Source organism: Danio rerio, chromosome 3 (genome assembly GCF_052040795.2).
Source record: "Danio rerio strain M-AB ecotype USA chromosome 3, GRCz13ab, whole genome shotgun sequence".
Lineage (NCBI taxonomy): Eukaryota > Metazoa > Chordata > Actinopteri > Cypriniformes > Danionidae > Danio > Danio rerio.
Genome location: NC_141023.1, coordinates 40,584,156 through 40,609,378, shown reverse-complemented (window position 1 = coordinate 40,609,378; position 25,223 = coordinate 40,584,156). Strand labels below are relative to the sequence as shown.

The 25,223-nt window shown below is 33.5% G+C and overlaps 2 protein-coding genes and 1 long non-coding RNA gene across 3 annotated transcripts; 2 read left to right on the top strand and 1 right to left on the bottom strand.

The window, feature by feature from the left end:
* Window positions 1-1,282: 1,282 nt before the first annotated feature.
* Window positions 1,283-10,729, top strand: cyp3c3 (cytochrome P450, family 3, subfamily c, polypeptide 3). Its single transcript, NM_001007400.3, is given in 14 exon segments — window positions 1,283-1,377; window positions 4,778-4,892; window positions 5,123-5,216; window positions 5,343-5,395; window positions 6,557-6,656; window positions 6,780-6,899; window positions 8,124-8,209; window positions 8,423-8,571; window positions 8,675-8,796; window positions 9,047-9,134; window positions 9,243-9,403; window positions 9,549-9,775; window positions 9,893-10,055; window positions 10,131-10,729. Coding segments are annotated over 13 exon segments (1,512 nt in total). The 5' UTR covers window positions 1,283-1,377; window positions 4,778-4,824; the 3' UTR covers window positions 10,212-10,729.
* On the bottom strand, window positions 9,147-13,722 carry LOC147845983 (uncharacterized). The gene is made up of 2 exons (XR_015481082.1): window positions 13,478-13,722; window positions 9,147-9,803 (listed from the first exon to the last, which is right to left on the bottom strand). It is a non-coding gene; the product is annotated as an uncharacterized LOC147845983 (long non-coding RNA).
* cyp3c4 (cytochrome P450, family 3, subfamily C, polypeptide 4) lies at window positions 12,942-22,223 on the top strand. Its single transcript, NM_001077548.1, is given in 13 exon segments — window positions 12,942-13,070; window positions 14,906-14,999; window positions 15,071-15,123; window positions 17,268-17,367; window positions 17,476-17,595; window positions 17,697-17,782; window positions 17,999-18,147; window positions 18,227-18,351; window positions 18,428-18,518; window positions 18,660-18,820; window positions 21,010-21,236; window positions 21,613-21,775; window positions 21,855-22,223. Coding segments are annotated over 13 exon segments (1,524 nt in total). The 5' UTR covers window positions 12,942-13,002; the 3' UTR covers window positions 21,942-22,223.
* Window positions 22,224-25,223: the final 3,000 nt, after the last annotated feature.

Here is a 25,223-nt window from a genome sequence, read left to right as displayed (position 1 = left end):
ACATCCAAAATAATATCTTGAGTCATTTTGCATAAAGTGGATTTTCTCTTTGGGGGAATCTAAACATCTGAGCTTACTGGTCCATAGATAAACGCCTAACAATACATTTGTGTGTCATGGGTTGCATATGAAATGTAAATATGAAACAGTAAATCAGTAATGAAACCAGAATTTGTTTAAACATCTTAGTGTATGAATTTCATATACAGCAGTTAAAATAAGTATCAAATATGCCACCGTTTTTTAGAAAACATATTTCTAAAGGTGCTGTTAACTTGAAACTTTCACCAGATGTCAGTGACAACCAAAGGATTCCATACATTAAAGAAAACAAAACTAATTTGTTCAGAAAAAGGTGTGAAATGACAATGAAAAAGCATTAAACACATGAAGGAAGGGAGGTCTAAGTTGGCTTGATAAGCCCAGACATTAGCTGAAATCTTTCAGATTTTAGAAAGCAACCCTGCTCCTCACAAATATACATGAATATTAACTGCTTCACTCCAACATCTACATTACCAAATGATAATTAAACTCTCGATTGCTTTCAGAAAAATAAAATGAAGCTGTTAAAATGGCCCAACCAATCACCTGACCCAAATCCAATAGAAAATAAGAACTAAAGATCAGAGATGATAAAAGAGACCCTCCGAACAGAAGTCAAGATATATTTATTCCTTTATTCTGGAAAAAAAATCACATGTGACCTGAGCAATGCATGTGACTCATTCTCCATACAAGATTTAACTTGAAGAAGTATTTCATACAAAATACATTTCAGTACTTCCTCCTTGGGAAATAATTTCAAATAAATAGTTTTTCAAAAAAAATTGTGTGTGTGTGTCTATATATATATATATATATATATATATATATATATATATATATATATATATATATATATATATATATATATATATATATATATATATATATATATATATAAACCATATACAATTAATTATTAATAAATGACTAAAACACTACAACATTCCCACTGTGTATAAATTATCTCAAATAATATGATTACTTCATCACACATGTTCTGGACTTTTAGATGCAGACTGACAAAAAAGCTTATAGATTTAATACGTGTAATGTAAAAAAATATAGTTACTCTGTCAACAATATATGATTTTATGTCTCACTGATAAATGTTAATTCCATAGGCTGTGCAACGCCCACTGATTGGTAGGTTTCCAACAGACATCCGAAACAGCCAGTAACAAACACGATCACGTGGCGCCCTCTGTACATATTTACAATTCACTAGAGAAATTACATCAGTTCTGCGTGTAAAACATCTTTTCAGTAAGGATTAATGGCAAATATTATGAACCATATTAATGAGTCATCAGTTCATTACTGAATACCCGTGTGAGTGAAACATTAACGTTAATCTGTGATTAAAGTTTGTCTCTTTTATATGTGCTACGTAAAATCTGAAGGCGTATATCAGCTGGTCAGTGTAGTGAAAAGCGCGGGTTTTATCAAATATTGATAACATGTTTGATGTTTGATTAAGTTTCGGGTTTGACAAAGGGTTTCACTATACCGTGAAAGTACAAAGGGACTCCAATAATATCCAGCTGCAGGCCCGCAGAACCACACACGTTTGAGGCACACACAATCTAGGACACACAATCTAGGCAAACCATATATGGTAACTAACTCTTTAGCATTATCGCCATCTATTGAATTTCACAGATATGGTTTCCCATTTCAGTCATTATTATTATTATATCTTAACGATCATTTTAACATCTCTGCAGTTTTTGAACTTAAATTATGTAAATAAAAATAATTGGTTAAAGAAACGTATGACTTTATTAATGTGTCCATATACACAAAGAAAACATAATAGACCGTCTAATTGTTGGATTAAGTGTAATAAACTAATTCAAGCTCTTAATATTATCATACTTGGTTAAAATCACTTTGTTGTAAAATATAAAAAAGCAAACAATAATATGTCACTTTAAAATAAATTAGCCTACTATAGTTAACCATTTAAACAATATATAGTTATAAACTAATTATCTTAAGTGATTATAATCATAAGTTTATATATAAACTACTATTTAACTAAACTGTCACTGTTAAAGCTGTTATATATATATGTATGTATATGTATATATATATATATATATATATATATATATATGTGTGTGTGTGTGTGTGTGTGTGTGTGTGTGTGTGTGTGTGTGTGTGTGTGTGTGTGTGTGGATATATATATATACACTTATGATTTTTTATTAATAGTTAATTTGTTCCTATTTGTTTCCTATTACTGTAACGTTAGTATTAAATTACTACAGTATTAAATGTGGGAAATCATTAATTAAAAGGTTATTAGAAAATTAAGCTAATAAACACTATTAAATCGCTTGAGTCAGGGGCGCCTCCAAGGGGTGGCCAGGGGTGGCCACGGCCACCCCTCGGTAAACTCTGGCCACCCCTGTGGCCACCCCAATATAATTTTGCGGTTGACATTATTGACTTAAATGAACTCATAAATTCCCAATATTTAGATAAATAAATAAATAAAATGCAGTCACTAAATTATTGTTGGTGTTACCGACGTAGCTCTCCCCCTCTGGTTCAATGCTGGTGAAAGCAAACTGACGCATGCGCGCGGAAAACCATTCCCGCGCGCCTCACGCACTCCTTTGTGAATCCCGGTTGGTTGTTTGCATGCACGCCGACATAATAGGCACCGCTCATGCGCCGTGAAACCGGAGTAACAGCCTTTTGTGCAGAGGTGTCGGCACGCAGCGAGTTTTGAAAGTTGTTTAAAGTTTATATAATATGATGATGATGATGATGATGATGATGATGATGATGTTACTTTCACTAAGCATGCCTTTAAAGCAGAAAGGAGGGATAATGATTCAGGGAGGTAAGACTTCATAACATGATTTCTCAGCCATGATCTGGTCTAAGATCACAGATAATTCTATAATACATTTTTTTGTATTCTTTAGAATTGTCATAATTAATTTTCATGCAAAAGGTTTCTTAAGTGATCTTGGCATATCACTCCAGTTGTTGCTTTCCAGTAATATTTAGGACTGATTTCTGTTATTTATTTAGAATAATAATTGTATATTAATATTAATTGTATTTATTTAGAATAAATATAAATAAATTGTTATATTTATTGAATAACAAATCTAACAATTCAAGAGAGGTGGGGGTGTATAGGGTGGTTCGCCCAGGGTGTCATTTAAACTAGAACCACCACTACTACCCTCCCCGATCGTCCTTGACAGCACGCACACACCTTCAATAGACAGCAATGGCTATTTAATATTTACCTTAAGCTACAGTACAGTATATCAATAGAAGAAGCTGCATTAATAAAATGGTTCAAAAAGCAATATGGATAAAATAATATTATTAGGTATAGTGAGTGTGTATAGTAATCCCTTTTGTTCAGTTTGTTCATTTGTTTGGGTAATTAATAAACTCATTATTCTTTCATTAATTTTCTTTTCGGCTTAGTCCCTTTATTAATCCAGGGTCACCACAGCATAATGAACCGCCAACTTATCTAGCACATTTTGACACAGTGGATGCCCTTCCAGCTGCAACCCATCTCTGGGAATAATAAACTCATTAATCTTCATTAATTTTAGACATGGCATATCTCGTATGATGTACAATAAAGGCACGTAAAAAAAAGAAGTTATTTATACAGTATATGAAAAGTGTTTTTAAACTAAACATAGATTTTTATTTGGTTTGCACATGTACTTGCTGAATTATTTCAAAGAATAAATTGCAATATTTCAAGTAGAATTAATTAAATTAATAAAAACTACATTATTTCATTTACCAGAAACAAAAATATAACATTACACTGAATTCATTATTTTTTTTGTGTGCCACCCCAAGATTTAGTGCGGCCTCTTCTGGCCACCCCTAAGAAAATTTTCTGGGGGCGCCACTGGCTTGAGTCACATATTAATATAGTGTTATACATTTGTTACATGTAAAAAGATTTTTATTACATATAATGTATTATTGCCTATATTAACTTAAGCTATTATTTCCTTCATCATAAATTAATCCATTATATAAATTAAACCTGTCCAAATGAGATCATTCAGCAAGGCCAGGAAACCAGTATCCGCCATATTATTGTCAGGTAATAAAGATTGATCAGCTATAATGACTGATTAAAAACTGTTCACTTATATTGAATAACCATCGGAAACAATGCTCCCCATTCGGCCGTCTCAGTCGCAATATTTGTGAAATAAAGTAAAGTAAACACTATTGTTTATTGTGTACAATACTTATTAATCATATATATCCAAATATATCGATGACGATGTCCAAAAAGACGTTATAACTTTAACATTCGTCGTAACCATATATGGTTTGCCTAGATTGTGTGTCCTAGATTGTGTGTGCCTAAAACGTGTGTAGTTCTGCGGGCCTGCAGCTGGAGGGACGCGCTAACGTGTTGAGTAAAATAAAGGTTTGTTGAGTCTCAGGTTTTGCTTAGGTTTTGCTCTGCTCTGAGATGAGTAAAATCCACGTGATACTCTGTTTAACACTCAAGCCGAACTTTGGTTTTGTGGGTGTGTGCCTTTCGTCATTATTCATAATAAATGCATTACTGACGGTTTATGACTGTTTATCATTGCTCAAAAAGGGAAAATGTATGTTGATTCATTCCTTATTTGGTCTTCATTCACGCCTGTATTCTACGCCCACTTCTGGATCATCCTCCGGCGGAACGGGAATAAATACAAATGCAAACCAACAGCACCGGTGTGTTTAAGGCCACTCCACTGAAGAATACAGTGATTTACAATGATTGATCTCTCATCTCTGTCTGTGACATGGACCCTGGTGGTTCTAGTTATAACCCTCCTGTATATGTGAGTATTCATTTACGTTAACAGGTAACATTACAAATAACAGCTAATTGTGATGCAATATTCTGTTGTGATGTAATTTTTTTCTGTTTAAAATATCCCTTTAAATAATAGGTGTGTGTCAAGTTGTATATTGTATCACACTACAGTTAATACAATTTATGATCTTTGCTTATATAACTAATCTCTTGTCTGTTTGTAATCTGATATCTTTGTTACTGACCACACGCTAGGTATGGTGTTTGGCCACATGGATTTTTCAAAAAACTGGGAATTCCAGGACCAAGACCCTGGCCTTTTTTTGGCACATTTCTCTCGTACACTAAAGTGAGTATTTCATTATTTAATTACTGTAAAAAATATCTAGAATAATTTGTATTTGAATTATCATAGAACATTAATATTTGTTTTTATCTCTCAGTAATTAAATGTCTATATTCAAATATATTTTAGGGCTTTTTTAATTTCGATATGGAGTGTGCCAAGAAGTATGGAAAAGTATGGGGGTAAGTCTCAGTTATACAATTCACTGTATGATTGATTAGTTAAAAAGGTTATGTCAAAATACTGAATAATATTGATCATTAAAAAAACGTATATTTTATAGTATAATCAATTAATAATGAAAATGTTTTATAACAGCTTTCATTGGTCTGTCATTAAATATGAATGTTTCTTTTAGTCAGATTTATTGCGATATATATATATATATATATATATATATATATATATATATATATATATATATATATATATATATATATATATATATATATATAGCAGGGTTCGACACTAAGGACTTTTCATACTGGCCTGATCAGGCCAGTGGTTCAGATTTTTACTTACCCTAGCAAATTCTTACTGGCCCCACCGTGAAAAACAAACAAAAAAAAAACGTTGTGTTTTTTAGCCACATATTTTAAAGAATGCGTTAAAATTCTTGACTTTAAAGATTTTACAAATGTTAATAAATGTAAAACGAGCAAAATTCAAAGTGTTATGCAAACAAAAAGAGTAGTATGGAAAATGTGCAGGTATTTTATTGGACTACTTATTTATTTAACAAAAGGTGGCTGCAAACTGCAAACTGCAAAACATCACTTCATGTTTTTGTTGAGTTGCACCCGCGTAAATGTCTGCTTTATGATGTTAGAAACAGTTATTTTCTTTTAACCTCATAATTTGATGTTGCCGCCGTGTTGTCGGCTCTTCAGTGTACTGTTTGTTGCCAGATTAATGGAAAAAAATAACGTGCTCACAACATCCAATCAGAAAAGTAATTGAAAAGCAGTATGATGTTACGACATTACAGAGATGGTGGCATTTAAATGCTTAAAAGCACAGACTATTTCTCGATTCTAAGACTGCATTTGCACGTAATTGATAAATAGTTCCAGGCAAATGAAGCCTTAGTGACAAGGCAGAACAGTTATTATCCTGTCTACTGTCCTAAGCATCTTTCACGCTGGCCCCAGGCCATCAGGCAGTCCTTGTTGTTGAGCCCTATATATATATATATATATATATATATATATATACATATATATATATATATATATATATATATATATATATATATATATATATATATATATATATATATATATTACTGACCTGATACCAAATGTTTCAATGGCATGGTATTTGTTATTTTTTTCATTGATTAGGATCTATGATGGAAGACTGCCGATACTAATGGTCACAGACTTGGAAATGATCAAAACGATTATGGTGAAAGAATGTTATTCTACCTTCACTAACCGAAGGGTGAGGACACCACAATTGTACTAGAAGGTTCAAAGGGTCATAACAACATTAAGTGCATTAGTGCTGTATTACCCAATAAAAATGCAACAATTAAAAAATATATAAATTTTATATTTATTCCAGGAAGTAAATGTGGATCTTGCTGGCCCCCTTGCTGATGGAATATCTGCAGTTAAAGATGAGAGGTGGAAGCGAATCCGTGGTACACTCTCTCCATATTTCACTAGTGGCCGGCTGAAGGAGGTACAGTGAAGGACTTTAAAGGTTCACCCAAAAATGAAAGTGCTGTTATTAAGTATTTACCCCCATCCTTTTCCAATCCCCTGAGTCCCTCCTTCATCCTCTGAACACAAATTAATATGTTTGAGATTAAATCAGAGAGCTCTTTAGTCCTCCATAGACAATGAGGTTCGTGATGTGTTTAAAATCCAGAAAAGGAACCAAAACATTCCATGTGACTTCAGTGTTTCAACTAATCATTCATTCAGTCATTTTCTTTTCGGTGTAGTCCCTTAATTATTCTGTGGTCACCACAACAGGTTGAACCGCTAACCGCATATGTTTTACACAGCGGATTCCCTTCCAGCTGCAACCCATCACTGGGAAACATTCATACACACTCATACACTACGGACAAATTAGCTTACTCAATTCACCTATACCACATGTCTTTGGACCTACACGAGCACCAGGCATGAGACGATAACCGTTTGGAAAAGTTTTAAAGCTGCCAAAATTTTCTGTAATACCATTTCTAAGGTATGTATAAGATTTTATATTGAAATTTTTTTAGGACAACGATATCCAAAAAATAATATATATTGTTTTCAAAGGGGGAAAAAATATTTTTTCCCAGACAATTAAAGAAAAGATTTAAAAGCAGTAATCACAATACCGTGATACTATGAAACCGTAATATTTTTATCCAAGGTTATCATACGGTCAGAATCTTATACCGGCCCATGGCTAGTGAGCACAGGGAGAACATGCAAACTTTACACAGAAAAGCTAACTGACCGAGCTGAGCCTCGAGTTAGCGACATTCTTGCTGTGAGGAGATTGTGCTACCCACTGCGCCACCATGACGCCTCAACTAATCATACAAAGAACATTTGTGTGCACCCAAAAACTGTTAAAACACATCAGATCAGGGTGCACATTTACCAAGCTTGTGTGTTGCCTTTGTATTGGAGCTCTTGCATTTCTTCCAAAATATCTTAATTTGTGTTAAGATGGGCAAAGATTTCTCAGCGAATTTTTCAGATGAGTAATTATTAACAGAATATTTATTTGGGGGTGAACTAACTCCTCAAGGCATAGTTCATGCAAACATGAAAACTGAAATTGTGATGTAGAATGTTTTTGTTGATAAGCACTTCTTTGACTGCTATATAATATTTTTATATTATTTGATGTTGATTTAATTGTTGTTTCTATGAAGTAGCGCTTGTTTTAAATGTGTTTCAGATATTTCCTATAGCCATGACACATGCTGATCGGTTTATTAAAAATATGCAAAAGAGAGACCACGAGCAGCCGGTTAAAATAAAAGAGTATGTGACACATTTCCTTTATAACTTTGTTCATTACTTTAAACATGAACTTTACTTTCGCATTTTAATGCAGAAGTTTCACACAAAACTTATTTTCGGTGTGTAAAACTAATCAAATTAATATCATTCATCAATAAATTTGACTGATTATTGCAAATGATTATTATTACAAGCAAACATAAATGACCATTATATTATATTTTTGTTTTTCAGAGTTGTCGCTCCATACAGTTTAGATGTGGTCACCAGCTCATCTTTTAGCGTTGACATCGACTCTATTAATAACCCCGATGATCCCTTTGTTACCAACATAAAGAACTTTTTAAAGTTCAGTCTGTTCAGTCCTTTAATTCTTTTTTTGAGTATGTATATATTTTTTGTAATTACAATGAGCTTTTTTATTGTTGATTTGTATTTATGTTTTATAGCTATTCATTTTAACATGAAGTCTGAAACTTCTTTCAGCTTTATTCCCCTCCATTGCAAATCTTTTGGGGAAAATGGGAATAAGTGTGTTTTCAAGGTCAATTATGAATTTCTTCTACACGGCCCTGAGAAAGATAAAGGATGAGCACAAGGATTCAAATGTATGTTTGTCACTTTTTCACTCTTCAGATCCAAATTTAGATTTCGCAGAGATGCTGATGCAGCATAGATTATGATTAATATTACATTTACTCATTTACTAGACACTTTTATCCAAAGCAACTTAGAAATGAGGCAATGCTAAAGTGTGACTACTACAGTTTATAACATTGTTCAAAAAATAAACGCTAGGGTTGGAGGGGAATATGGAAGCAGTGAGAGGTAATATTACGTTGTGTTTTTTTTAATCAGGGTCGAGTAGACTTTCTCAGGCTCATGATCCAGAATCAAATACCTGATGATCAAGCGAAAGACACCACAAGTGAACAACCAGTAAAAGGTCCTAGAGACATTTTGACATTACAGACTGTATCTTTCTATAATATCCATATGACCATCAGGGATGTGACTTGTTTTTAAATCTGCTTTTTTGGGGGTAATTTACTAGGATTAACAGACCATGAGATTCTCTCCCAATCCTTCATTTTTATCCTGGGCGGTTATGAGACAACAAGCACGACTCTCTCTTTCCTCCTCCATAATCTTGCTACTAATCCCGACTGCCTGGAAAAGCTGGTGGAGGAGATTGACAAAAACTTCCCTCTTGATGTGAGAACACTTCATTCTCCCTTCACATTTTGTATAGTGTCTAGTTCAAGGCAGGTTTAAAGCTTCAGCTGTTTTAGGAACGTGAAGAAAGTTAAACAAAATCATTATATTCATTAGAAATATCTTTTTTTTTTGTATTCTTCAGACTCCCATCTCATACGATGCATTGATGAAAATGGATTACTTGGAAATGTCTATAAATGAGTCAATGCGTCTCCTTCCCACTGCCCCTCGCTTGGAAAGGGTCTGTAAGAAGACTGTAGAGCTAAATGGCATCACCATACCAAAGGACACACTGGTTGCAATTCCTACATATGTTTTAAATCGTGACCCGCAGCTCTGGGATTCTCCTCAGGAGTTCAGGCCTGAGAGGTGATGTTCTTTCCTTGCCACAGTTTTTCTGAAAAACATATGAATTTTACAGTATTAAAACGTTCTCATCGATGCAAGAATTGCAAAACTGAAGTTGTTTCTGATTCCTCTCCGCAGGTTCAGTCCAGAGAATAAGTCTGAGTTTCTCCAGTACGCTTTCATGCCTTTTGGACTAGGGCCTCGAAACTGCATTGGGATGAGGTTTGCTCTAATGATCGTGAAGCTTCTTGTTGTGAAGCTGCTACAGAACTTCAGTTTGGAAACATGTAAAGAGACGCAGGTTGGTACACTGATAGTCAGTCATCACATGAGGCTGTTTTGTTTTTTAATGAAGAATGTATATTTTTCTTTTCAGATCCCTCTAGAACTAACTCCTGTTTTCCAGCCAAAGGTTCCCATCACACTGAAGTTAACACCAAGGAAAAGGAATAATTAAAATACAGAACATGTTTATGGAATTGTGCAGATTAGATAGAATTTTAAACAATTACATGCAACTTTTACAGCAGACTTTTTTAATGTATGCTGCTGATGATTCCTGATTCATTCATTTTGAGTAGTTTAAAATGTAAGTAAAACACTACATGTCAAAATGACAATTCAGATGTAATCATGTCTAATTAAATACCTGTATAAAGCAAGCGAGGCATTTTACACAGTCAGTTTTGTTTTTTACCCAGTGACTTTTTGTTTTGATTGAGCAAACACTGAGGTTTTAAGCTCAAGGAGGTGATTTTGATCAGGTTTTGTTTCTATGATAACTTACTTTTTCTTTTGAGCTGTTGGTAAACCTACATTATTAAAACAAGTTGACTGATTTACATTTATATGATAATATTTGCTTTTAGTCTTCTCAAACTTTCACTGTATCAGCAGTTTATTTTGGCCTTGTGGATGTGTTTAAATTCATTATATTTCTGATAATAAAAGCTTAATCTTCAGCAAAGAATTGGATAATTGACTCTCTTGTGTCATGTAATTGGCTGTTTGTTGCGCGTGGTCCAGAGTAAATCACTAAACCCTGAGTTAACAAAGAAAGCTCATATCAATCATGACTGACTTGATCTTAACCAGTTCGAATTTATTTAAATTTGTCAGCCTGAAGTTTACTCTGCAAACTAGAGATTGTTCAACTTGCTTTGTGCAACAGGCCTCGGGTTTCAAAACCAATGCTAGTGAAAAACATTTGTTTATGAGTCAACGATGTGTAGCTCATTTTTACGTGTCCATGTCGTTTAAATCCATTCAAAAAGGTTACAGTTTCAAAATAAATAAGCAAATTACTTGCATACATTCTCTATTTTGAGGACCAAGTTTAATTTTAATCAATTTTAAGATCATTTTTAGGGGATTGTAGTAAGAATGTCAATGTGGTGTAACCAAAAAAATTGGTACTAAGTAGTTTATCTTGTTTAAAAAATGTGAAATTCTCAAATAAACATTGTATGAGCTAGTTTGGCATAATTTTACATTAGAAATATTTAATAGTAAATAAAGGTAAATATAGCACAATTGTTCTAAACATTAGAATTATTTGGGGAATCATGTCCATAAACTAAATTTCCTGAAATGTCAAGATGGTGTAACCACCATTTACTGAGTCATTTTGTTAATATTCTGCACAGATCGTGAGCGAAGAAATTGTATCACAGAGGAGGACTCTTGATAAAATTAATTGCTGCATAGTTAGGGTATGGTCAGGTATTCTTTGGTATGCATGTCAAATGGTAAGACCCCAGAAATTCACTGATCGTTATTATAAACAAAAGTATTATCTTTAAAATTTACATTTTAAATATTCCTACCAAACCCATGTGCTTACATAGATGTTGATGATAATGCCTGCCAAAATTGATTTTCAGCTGAAATGTCAAGTGGTGTAACTGGTTACACCATTTGACTCCGATTACAGGAGTCTTTCTGTTGGGTCAATTTAGTCAAATATCATGATGCTGATTAAAAATACAATATAAATTAATCTACTATTTGGAACTATTTGTGTTGATTTTTAATAAATGGTGTGGCATTTTAAAATTAAGTATTTATTTCTGTGTGTACTCTTGCATGTGATCTAGGAGGAGTAAATTATTTAATATTTCACATTTTTTGTCAGTTACACTATTCCACATATTTGACATTCAATCCTATTGTTTGTAAAGAAAAATGGTGCGAATGTTCTTAATTGCATAAATTCAACATGAATACCATCTGTATATTTTAAAATACCTGACGCATGCTTTTAAATCAACTTTTTACAATATTTTTCAATTTCTCATTTTGCCACACCTTATTTGTTGCTGACCCTTATGGAATTGCCTTTATTTCACATATATATCAGTCTTGCACATAATCTTACAGATAAATTATACAGCTGTTCTGGACTTTCAGACAGATTCCTTTTTATTTTAAAATAATAGCAAAACCAGAAAATCAAACTGCCTACAAGATTTAGGTGTGATGTAGAAAACAGTGTTTTTCTGTCAACAGTAAGAATCTGTGGCACTGTTAACTGATATGTACCGCCCCCAACACTGATAGTAAATAACAGTGAATGTGATTGGTACTGTAGGTTTCCAACAGACAGCTGAAACAACCAGTAATATACACACACATGTAGTGCCCTCTATACTCAGTTACAATTCACAAGAGAATTGCATCAGTATGAACTTTACAGTGGGAAAGATAAGTTTTCTTCAAGATACTAAAGATTTGATTTGCTGACTAAAAAACCATATTCAAACTCCACTAGCTTTCACCCTGAAGTGGGAGACAGAGGTCAATATTACCATTTCACGTGTTTTACAGTTACTCAAGTCCAAAATGATTTCTGAAAACAAACACTAACCTGCAGATTTACCTATCGAACAGGTATCCCTATAAATTGATGGAATACAGTGTTACAATGCTTTGAGTTTATATTAATATCGCTTAAATCCCGATTCTAATGAATAGTCAGTGACGACTTGATATGAAATTTCACACTTTAAAACAGTTATTAATTCGTGCGTGTCTTTCCTTCGTGTACGCTTTTTTATCAGAATAATTAGGTTTACGTCAGCTGATATTTGCTGTTAACGCTAATAAATGTTTCAACCTGCTGTTTTAATGCCTGTCTTGCGCACCTATAGCCTAAACCACACCTACTTCCTGGTTATAAATTTAAAACAATGTAACAGCGCGGTGTGCGTGAGGACTTATACTGAAGCTGAAGAATACAGTGATTTGCAATGATTGATCTTTCATCTCTGTCTGTGACCTGGACCCTGGTGGTTCTGGTCATAACCCTCCTGTTTATGTGAGTATTTAAAAACAGGTCATATCAGCTATTTTTATCAATTATTCTGTGTTTCATGTAATACTGTTGATCATATGTCCCTGTTTAGAGGTCTAACATGTAAATATTTCAACTGCTGTTAAAAACACTGACTTTTTTTCTTTAACGTCGTTAATTGTCCTTTTTACTAAAATCGTTTGCAGAAAATTTTATGTTACAATTTTATATTTGAAACCTGATAAACTCTTTTTTTTCCCGTGCAGGATAGTTTCTTATAAGTTGTTAATTGATTGTCGGAAGTGTTAAAAATGAAAGCATTTGAAAAGTTTATGTAACGTTAAAGTATAACGTTAGTTCGACAGGAAGACCATTTGCAGAATATGAACCCCCACAGAAAACTTATTAACACTGTAACTTAAGTAACTTACCGCATTTTGCAGGTTTTATTTTCAAGTAGAAGCACTTGCGTTGTTTTCGAACTGAAGTAATTAACTGGTTTTCTTTTAAATAGTTTGATAAACATATATTATTAAAGAAATATCAGGTTTGGCGTCGATATCGCCGTTTGTCATCTGTCCTCATATCTGGTTGCCATGGCTACTGCTCGAGCCCTCTCTGTAGTCTAGATAGGATACAGCTGCAGATATGCACATAACATCATTTTTCTGACACTGTATAACTGTAACCGATATTTTTTCAGTATTTATTTCAATCATAAAACATCTTAATCAACTAAGAAGTCTAAATAGCAGCATCGACAAACAAAAAAACAAGGAAAAATATAAATAAATAGTAAAATACAATGCAATATAATACAACTGGGTTAATCATCAAAAAAAATATTAATTTAGCAGACTACATAGTTTAAGGGCTTTTTATGTCAAATGAGCTTTAAACAATTGAAGAAGATCATTAAATCTTTCTGGATAAGCAAATAAAGTGTGTGTGTGTGTGTGCATAATCTGCATTTATGGATGAAATAATGTGCCACGGTCACGATATTGTTAACCAAAAACCAAAAATTTCAGATCAGAATAATGATAAAATGACAAATATTTTACAGTTTTAAAATCAAAATCAGATAGTACATACCTCAGTCTTTACCCAACAGAAAAGTTATCCCAAAACTTTTTAAAAATGTGCATAAACAAAACATATTTTCCAATGACTCTATGTCTGCTTCACAAAAGGTACAAACGTTACAATCCATATTAAATCTATGTCTGAGAAACTCATTACAAGGATAAATATCGTTAAAAATTTGGTAGAAATTGAAGAAAGAGAAATTTTGTTCAAACTCGAACCACATTATCTTGAGGAAAATTAAAAACAAGCGGTCTCTTCTTAACTTTAGAAGAGAAAAGCTGTGTATTTACTAACGTTCCTTAAGTCGTATTAATACAGCTCTGCCCTGTAAAATTAATACCAGATATAATTAGATTGCCCAATCTTGATATTACAAAAGAATAACCCAATTCCCCTTTGATCTTTATAAATAATCTAAATAATTCTCTTTATCTTCAGGCCTATGGGAGATATTGCTAGGAATAACAAACAAGTGTGTTTAACTATTAGGGCTTCGTGCTTTTTTACAAAAATTTAACGTTGTCATATTTTGGTTTCTTCAGCATGTTTTGCAATAAAAATACAATTTCACCAGATGACTTGAATAACACTTTTTGGAAAGAATGTATAATCTTAGATTGATTCTGATGATTTGATTATAATACAGAAATCTATATGTTAGTCAAATTGCCAAAATTGTTAGTGTCCCAGTTTGGGGGTTAAAAATAAACTTTAATTTAATGAATGTTGTGTTTCATTTTGGTCTTATATTATAATTTATCACACTGTAGCTATGGAGTTTGGCCGCATCGTTTTTTCATCAAACTGGGAATACCAGGACCAAGACCTTGGCCTTTTGTTGGCACACTTTTCTCATATGCTAAAGTGAGTATTTCATTATGATACAGGTATATCACTCTTTTCCCTTTCATTTAATAATCGACTGTGTATTTTAGGGTTTGTGCAATTTTGATATGGAGTGTGCTAAGAAGTATGGAAAAGTTTGGGGGTGAGTCTCAGTTATGTATTTACTGTTTTAAAGAAATAGGTCAATGAAATTATATATATATATATATATATATATATATATATATATATATATATATATATATATATATATGAGCAATATCACACGAGTAGCAGTGCGTTATGGTTTTATATCGGAACTGCTGGAAGGCGTGCGTTGGCACGAGGCCGATATACAGCCATATCGCACTACTATGAGTGTGATATTGCATTTATACAACAGTTTGATGGCGTAATTGTGTATATAAAAACAAAATCAAACATGGACAGTCTCAAAACCCCTTTTGTATAAGGAACTACTTTCTTCCGCGTTGGATTCAAATCATAAGCTGACAGTTAAGCAGCTGAGCAAGCATCTTTTAAACTTTAGATCTGTAGTGTCTGCTTTTTGCTGGCTGTATGTGGGCGGAGTAATACACAAAAGGTAAAGAGGCTGTACAGGTGCTGATATTACTTAAATATATCACAGCTATCAGCCAATCAGATTCGAGAACCAGACAGAACTGTTGTATGTATATATATATATATATATATATATATATATATATATATATATATATATATATATATATATATATATATATATATATATATATATATGTATGTATAAATGTGTGTGTGTGTGTGTGTGTGTGTGTGTGTGTGTGTGTGTGTGTGTGTGTTGTAATGTAGTTAGGGATGCGGTTAATAGTTTCCAAAATAGAAAAAATTATAAACCCAATAAAAAGAATAAAATAAATAGGCATGTCTGAGATATTTTTTTTCACTTAAATAAAAAATTTAGATTTCTAAATGAAAACACTGACTGAATCATTTTAAAGAACCAGCATAGGCTGTTTTTTACCCATCATTTGTTTTAGCAGGCTACCTCAAATCAATCGATCCACGAAAAATATGCATTTAATTAATGCTCCGCTGTTATTCTTATATCACAAACCTCTGTCATAATTTTTAATAGAAGTCATTATTCAAAGATTATGTCTTGAGCGTCTGGTTTTAGCTTAGGGCTTGTGTGCTTTTATTTCCTCTCTTACCCTTACTCTGCATGTGATGAAAGGCAATGACAAGGTTCATAATGATTTTATTTGTAAAGTAGTTATAGTTATATAGCATATAACAATTTAGTTGTGTACATAAAATATTGCATTACTTTGCATACATGTTTAATCTATAAAATAAAACATTATAAAATAAAATATAAAATATTAGGCCATGTAGGTTTATTTAAAAAAATATATTTTATTTAACTATTAATAACTGTAATTCTCCAAATGGAAAAAAGGTTGGTTTGTAGGTTGTACACTAAATCATTACAATTATAGCCCATATGTTGTGTTTATGAGCTGTGCGGAGCGCACCCTAGTTCACTGTTACTTTAAACTGGAGAAAATCCTGACGCTCTGACTTGTGGCTGGCTTGTTTCCAAAGCAGCGCACATTTCAGAAAGTTTTGTTTTGCGGCTTCTTTCTCTAATTGTGCAAATAAGTGCACAATAACAAAAGTGTATATGATGCTGATCCAGGGCAGAGGCAATCAGCATCAGCACTGGTTAGGCATAAAGTTGTCTGTGTCAAACTGTGACCAGCAATAATCTTCTTTCATTTTGCTCCTTTGGCAACATATGTCTGGAGGCACGTGTGGTTGCATGTGTGGTTGCACGGGTTACAAATATAAGTTAACAAATATGTATTGCATATTTATGCAGCCAAAAAAAAAGAATATTTTTTTATCGTTTTACTGATACCATAATTCGGTTAAAAACGCACCTTTTCGGTCAACGGTGAATCGATTATTCTGAGCATCCCGAAATGTATTGTGTTTTAGAGGATGTTTTTAAAAGGTACCTACTGGAAGTTTGTTTACATTATACAGGATTTGCATTTTAGAAGTTTGTTATTATTTTAGTTTCCAAAAGGTATTTTATTATTTAAGTTTTCAGCTTCTATACTCTCAAAATAATACCACATTCATCATATAATATATGTATATATTTTATTTTATTATTATTTTTTTTTAGATAAAATCTCCAGATTCTGTCTTACCCTACAAGGTATTTTAATTAGTGGAGCAGGTGTTTGCCTGGCTCATCGTTACTATAAACTGCTCAATATTCCTTTCATTGCTCAGGATCTATGATGGAAGGTTACCGATACTAATGGTCACTGACCTGGAAGTGATCAAAGTGGTTTTGGTGAAAGAATGTTACTCTAACTTCATTAACAGAAGGGTAAGCTCTCCAAAACACAAACGCAGCTTTGTACAAGGAAAGTGTTATTATGGCAGTTCATAGACAGCTGGAGGTCCTGTAGTGATAATCATGTTGTCATTTATACAGAAGAGGACGACAGGACTGGCTGGCCCCTTTTCTGATGGCATAATTATGGTTAAAGATGAAAGATGGAAGCGAATGCGCAGTACACTTTCTCCATATTTTACAAGTGGGCGGCTGAAGGAGGTACAGTGATGGCCTCTAATATGAACTCTAGCATACATTGGAGACTATATATTATGACAGTTATTAACATGTCCTAAATGACATTTCTAACTATGTTTCAGATATTTCCCATAGCTATGACACATGCCGATCGTTTTATTAAAAATATGCAAAAGAAAGACCCGGAGCAGCCAGTTAAAATCAAAGAGTATGTGACATTTGTCTAAAATGCATAACTTTACATGACGATGATACATAATGATTCAATTATAAAAGTTTACAAATGAAAACCACATTGTAACTTCTTGTATGATTTTTGTAGATGATAGTGGTTTTCAAGTATTATTATTTAGATGGTAACAATATAATTTTTATATTATACATTTATTTTACATTTATAATAAAAAAACTATTTGTATTTTAGAGTTGTGGCTCCATACAGTTTAGATGTCATCACCAGCTCATCTTTTAGCGTTGACATTGACTCCATAAACAACCCTGAAGATCCTTTCGTTATCAACGTCAAGAAGTTCATACAGTTCAATATGTTCAACCCTCTCCTATTGCTAATACGTATGTTTATGTTTGTTCTTTTATCTTGGCAGGTAAAGAGAAAAGAGAAATAACAGTTACATTAATTTTCTTGTTTCAGTTTTGTTTCCTTCTCTTGCAATCCCTTTGAAGAAAATGGGGGTAACTCTTTTTTCAAAATCAGCCATGGATTTCTTCTACAGTGTTCTGAAAAAGATTAAGGATGATCACAACAAGGAATCAGAAGTAGGTTTGTCACCGTTTCACTTTTGTGCTGTTTAGATTCGACACTGATGGTGATCATGTGTGTTTTTTTTACCAGGGTCGGGTAGACTTTCTCAAACTCATGCTGCAGAATCAAATACCTGATGATCAAATTCAGGACAGTGACACAAGTGAACAACCAGCGAAAGGTCTGAGAGACATTTTTTTATATTACACATTTTATATTACACATATTTACACATTACAGAGTGTTTGACTTTGAATCCATTATGAATGAACATTTTGAATGTGACTTTTTTTCCAACTGTGCTATTTTGCGGATTTAATAGGACTAACAGACCATGAGATTCTCTCCCAGTCGCTCGTGTTTATCCTGGGTGGTTATGAGACTACAAGCACAACTCTAACTTTCCTTCTCTATAATCTTGCTACTAATCCAGACTGCCTGGAAAAGCTGGTGGAGGAGATCGACAAAAACTTCCCTCTTGATGTGAATTTAATTCTGCTCTCTTTCGTTTTTATATAGAGTCTAGTTTAGAGAAGTTTTACACTTTAAGGGTTTGTTCACCCCGTAAAAATGTAATTTCTTTATTAAATACTCACCCTCATGTCCTTCTAATCCCCTTCCAGATATCTTTCGTTCATCTTCAGAACACAAGATAAGATATTTTAGAAGAAATCCGAGAGCTCTCTCATAGAGAGAAACGTTTTAGCCCAGGGGTGCCCAAAAATTTTCGTATGAAGGGTCAAATATAGCTGTGGGCCGAAGATAAATATGTTTTACATTAAAAGCTGCCATGGGTAATTTCCTAATTTATTTAATAATTTTTAAAAATGCATAGAAAAACATTACTTTGAATCGTATTAACGAATGCAGTTTAACTTTTGAAAACTTATTGCAATAAAGACAAGAACAATCACATTTAAAACAGTGGAGTTCAATGCTAAACACACTAGTCAAGCAGAATCTGCCCTTTGCCTTGATTTTTTTAAAGTCTGCATTGTCCTCTATCTGTCAGGTGACAGTATGTACATTTTAAACTAAAATACAGCAGTCAAATTGAAACATTTAATTTCAGTTGGCTGTTTTTGTAGCTTAACAATGTAACAAACAAATAAAAGGTTACAATAAATTTTAAAAGACAATCTTCAAACCATGCCCCTAATTCTTCTCAGATAGGAAGGTGGGCCCAATGCGGGCCCTAGTTTGGGCATCTGTTTTAGACATTTAAAGGGTCACGAAACACCAAAACACATTTTTTGAGCTGTTGTCAGTCGTATATATGTCCCACACTGCTAAAAACACTATTAGGACACCTATATTTCACTAAAAAGTGTAAATTGGTTGTTTTTGCGTTATTTCAAGCAAATTCGTACTTCCGGTTTGAAACAAATTTTTGAAGCTGCGTCACGGCCATGAGATAATAGCGTGTATTCCAGCATGCAGACTGGACGTCTGTGCCAGAGTGTGCCTTATTACGTCTCAGAGTGTGATGCATTAATGCATGAGTAAGGCTTGGTTCAAACCAATCAACGCGCTCTATTGTGCAACTTCATTAATATTCATCACTGTCACAGTGTTTAGACGACAGAGACGCCACGATGTATTGGCAAAACAAGCGTGAAGTGTTGCTTTTATATTTTGCTGCAGTTAAGTTTTGTTTTCATTTTCTCTCTGTGAGAGCTCAGCTGGAGTCATATGTGGAACCACTATAGTCACACTAAACATTTTGACAATATTTTTGGTCTGAAAAAATGTTTAGTGTGACTATAGTGGTTCAACTGTAATCATATAAAGCTCCAAGAACACTTTTGTGTGCCAAAAAAATAAAAACTGACATTTTTTCATGTCTTCTGCAAGAAATCAGGGTGTGCGTTTTTATGGGCAATATGATGCTTGCATGTTATGCTGATGACAGTGCACGTTATGATTCTGCCAAGTACGATGCAATCCTGGATCCTGGATAATGTTGATACATCTTTTTTTTTTTGGGGGGGGAAATTTTAATTCATACCTATTTCCTACCCCTAAACCCAACCATGACTGTAACTTATTTCTAAAATCAGAAGGGAATAATAGTTGGATAACAATCATTTAGAAGTGCATAAACATAACCGTAAGTCTAAACTTATAATATAAGACTAACATATCCCTTAATTCTGATTGGCTTTTTAGAATGTTGTTCCAGGATCAACATAGATGTTAATCCAGAAACACTTGGTGAATTTGCGTTGGTGTGATGACGATCGTGACATGATGTTGTACTGCCAATAATAAATACGCACACTGACAAGGAAGAAAAGACATTGGTGAACAAAGCATTTTTACAGTCTATTTTGGTGCACAAAAGTGTTCTTGGAGCTTCGTATGATTTTAGTTGAACCACTGAAGTCACATTGAATGTTTTGACAATGTTTTTGGTTCATTTCCCTAACATCTCAGGACACTTGTGTCTATAGAGAAAGACAGAGCTCTAGGATTTCATCTAAAATAACCTGAATTGTGTTTTGAAAATGAATAAATGTATCAGGGGGTTAGAACAACATAAGGGTGAGCAATTAAAAACAGAGTTTTAATTTTTTAATGAACTAATCGTTTAGAGAACAGGAAGTATAGGTTAAAGAAAGCTATAATATTTATTGGGAATGTCCATTGTGTTGTTTTTGTGTATTCTTCAGACTCCCATTACATACGATGCATTGATGAGAATGGATTACTTGGAAATGGCCATCAATGAATCAATGCGTCTCCTTCCTACGGCCCCACGTTTAGAAAGGTCCGCTAAGAAAACGGTGGTGATCAATGGCTTGACCATACCAGAAGGGACTCTTGTTGGAATTCCTACATATGTTTTAAGTCATGACCCGGATATCTGGGAGTCTCCTGGAGAGTTCAGGCCGGAGAGGTGATGTTTGTCATTTCTCACACACTCATTATTTTTCATAGCCACAATTTTTCTCACTTCAGCTTTTCTCACAACTGAATCTAGTGGTGATTTATGCAGTTTACATAACTGCATGCCAAATTTAAGCCGGCTAAGCATTACGTTTTTTTTCTTACATCATTGGAATTTGCAACTACTATAAAAGCTTAAGAATGGCAAGGAAACATGTTTAGACACTGTGTATTTTATGAAATTACGCACAAGCTAGTCTTTTAATTACTGTTTGGTTTTATTATGGGAAGAGGTTATACAAAGCAGATTTTCCAACCAAATGCCAGCTGTCTTCAAACATTCAATTTCACTGAAGTACGAATGGCTTAACTGAATATATCTACAGGTTCAGCCCGGAGAATAAGTCTGAGTTTCTCCAGTACGCTTTCATACCTTTTGGACTCGGGCCTCGAAACTGCATTGGAATGAGATATGCTGTTATGATCATGAAACTTTTTGTCGTGAAGCTGCTTCAGAACTTCAGTGTGGAAACATGTAAAGAGACACAGGTTGGTTCACTGACTGGTGTTACTGATATTTGTGAGATGAACTGTGTTTTACCTCTTTTTTCTCTTTTTTTTTCTTTAGATCCCTTTAGAAATGAATGTTACATTTCAACCGAAGGTTCCCATCACACTCAAGTTAATACCAAGATCTTGCAATAAAAAACAATAATTCTGGTCAAACACAGATATGTATAATAATGTATTATGTGTTATTTACATGATTATGATTGTATTTTAACATCTTTTATGTTCTTTTACGCCACTCATTTCACACACAATAATATACTTTATACTGTTTTAGAATCAAAGAAATCAGTTATAGATACAGACTACATCATGAATGTTTATAATTGTATTGTATTAAAGATGTTGAGTTTTTGTAATGAATCAAAAGACATGTTAGCATGCCATCAGATTAATGCAAATAAAATATTCCAATGTGTGAAATACATTGAGTGTAAATGGGCAGTTTGTTAGTCACTGCACACAGAAAGCCTGTAAAGCAGAGTCCAGTGTCCTGTGTTTTATTTGGCAATGAAGACTAAACAGGATGAGGCTGTTTGTTTTCTCGCCACTTACAGCTGTACTTGTGCTTCCATAGTCTATAACACTCAACTTTAAAAATAAAACCCTTTTATGCTGTGGGAAGTTTTTCTAATAGAATAGCCCTTACGTTTTGCACTACTGTACAACTAAAAGAATATACAGTTGAAGTCAGAATTCCCCCCCACACCCCCCAGAATTTTTTTTCTTTTTTGAATATTTGCCAAATGATGTTTAACAGAGCAAGGAAATTTTCACAGTATGTCTGATAATATTTTTTCTTCTGGAGAAAGTCTAATTGGTTTTATTTTGGCTAAATTGAAAGCAGTTTTAAATTTTTTAAAAAACATTTTAAGGTCAAAATTATCAGCCTCTTTAAGCTATATTTTCCTTCGATAGTCTACAGAACAAACCATTGTTATAAAATAACTTGCCCAATTACCCTAACCTGCCTAGTTAACCTAATTAACCTATTTAAGCCTTTAAATGTCACTTTAAGCTGTACAGAAGTGTCTTGAAAATATCTAGTAAAATATTATTTACTGTCATCATGGCAAAGATAAAATAAATCAGTAATTAGAAATGAGTTATTAAAACAAATATGTTTAGAAATGTGTTGAAAAGAATCTTCTCTCCGTTAAACAAAAATTGGGGGAAAACATAAAAGGGTGCCAATAATAATGACTGTGATTTTTTTAAAATTAATAAATTGAGTTGAGGTTTACTTGTATAAAGCTTTTCAGAATAATTACTGTTCACAAGCAGCTTTAAAACAGTTAAAGGATATTATACATGGAGTTATTCACAATAGAATGTTTTAGCTGTTGCACCATTAAATATTTTCAGTTGACCTCAGCATTGAATGTGATGTAACCAGCTGTAAATCCGGCATACATTTTTCCTCTTTTCAATCTGTTCTGAGAAAGTCTCACATTTAACTTGTTAGTTAAACCAAAATGTTTTCAGGCCTTTGTTTGAAATGTTTTATAGGGTCAAGAACTTTGTTGCAAGACCCTGGTTACATTTCTGGGAAATCCTGCTCATTTATTCAGTTCCATTTCCTGCTGACTCAACTTTCAGCAGGCAGTTTTCTTGTTTTTGATAAGAAACTGTTCATTATTTTTCATTAATTCTCTGTAATGTCAAGGAAAACCATTGACCGATTTGATTAGAAAACAGAATAAATCTCATTAAAATGGGAAAAACACCAAAAGAAATGTTGTACAGGTTTCTGTAAAATACTCCAGAAGACAGGCAGGATACTCAAAGTCATGCTGGTAGTAAGATTTTGAGAACATTACATCAGTTTATTACATGGCTCTGTGGAATGCTTGATGCTTATATATATATTTATATATACACACACACACACACACACAAATATATATATATATATTCACACAAACACACAGTGGGGAACATGCCATGTTTTTTTTCCTGGGAATAATATTTCTAAAGAAGATGCTGACATGGAATTAAACCAGATTTTGACAAAACCCAAACAATAGAAGCATACAAATAAAACAAAAAAAATTTTTTTTTAATTTGTATTGTGCAATAACAATGAAATGACACAAGGAGGAAGTGCTGCATTACCGAAACATGGTGCCTGCTACTGATTTAATGTACAACCAATAAACCAAATTTGCTTAGGCTATATCATGTACAGGATCCCGTCAAATTTATTAATTTAAAGTTTGATATTTCGAAAAATATTTTATAATGCCCATGAAGGATTAAATATTCAAAAGAATTAGGTTTTAATGTATGTGACTGTAAATACATGAAATACAAGTTATGCGACCCTTGGGTTGGAGAGATATATTAAAAGAGATTGTATGAAATCAGAGGCGTAGATTTGCTTTTGATATTGGTGGGGACCTAATTTGACAGCTAAATAAATCTTAAATAACTTAAATAAATCAAACACAATTAGTAATAAAACCAAGATTAAATAAAGCATGTATTATGGTACAAAAGTAAATTGACAAGAAAGCAATGCAGAACTCTAGAAAGGGGGAGGCATATACAGTAACCATTTTTTCTCGATTTTTCTTTTCATAATCGTCGTGGGGGCCAAAATCGACACTTTTTTATTATTAATTGCACATCCATGGTTACTATGGTGGACTTGTAACGAACTTTCAAGTGACTGACACTTTTCTTTGAAATGTAGCTGCTTTTATGTGTCACCTGAGTCTTGCACAGCCTGACTGAAAAATTTCGACTAAGCATTGTTTTATTTTGAAGGTGATTAAATTATTAGTGGGGACATTTTAATAATCTGTGGATGTTGGTGGGGACACAACCCCTTTGTCTATACAACTTTGTATGACATTCTTAAATAAACAGTACACACACTGGCGCATCTGACGCAGATGGTTTTATTTTTGAGGTTAGCCGATGGACTAGTAAAGACAGACATCTTGTGTTGGAAAAGTGAAACTGCGCGTAGTTTCAACTTTATTTATTTAACAGTGTACTTGCTAAAGTCCAGCATCCGGGGATTCCGTCATCCGGGCTTTGGCTCTGCCTTGTTCTTTCTCTGTTTATAAACAGAAAGAGCTCAGAATGGTCGATGCGTCATGACGTCACTTCTTCAACCACGTCACATTATTTTGACCTTCCAAAATGTTTTTCATATCGACCGAGAAGTACCACACACGAAAAACGACATGTAAAAGTTACGATTCGAGCAACCGCGCTTGCAACGGATTTCAAATCAAGCTCATTTTTATTGCCACATGTAACGCACGTGTCGTCCGGTTCCAGGAACTGCAACAACATTAACCTTTAATTTGCCAAAGAGCAGAGAGTTGAGAATCATCAGGCAATTGCCACGCTTATAAAACAAAGCAGATTAAACGTACAAGAAATATCAGGGACATCCCATCACTCCCCATTCCCT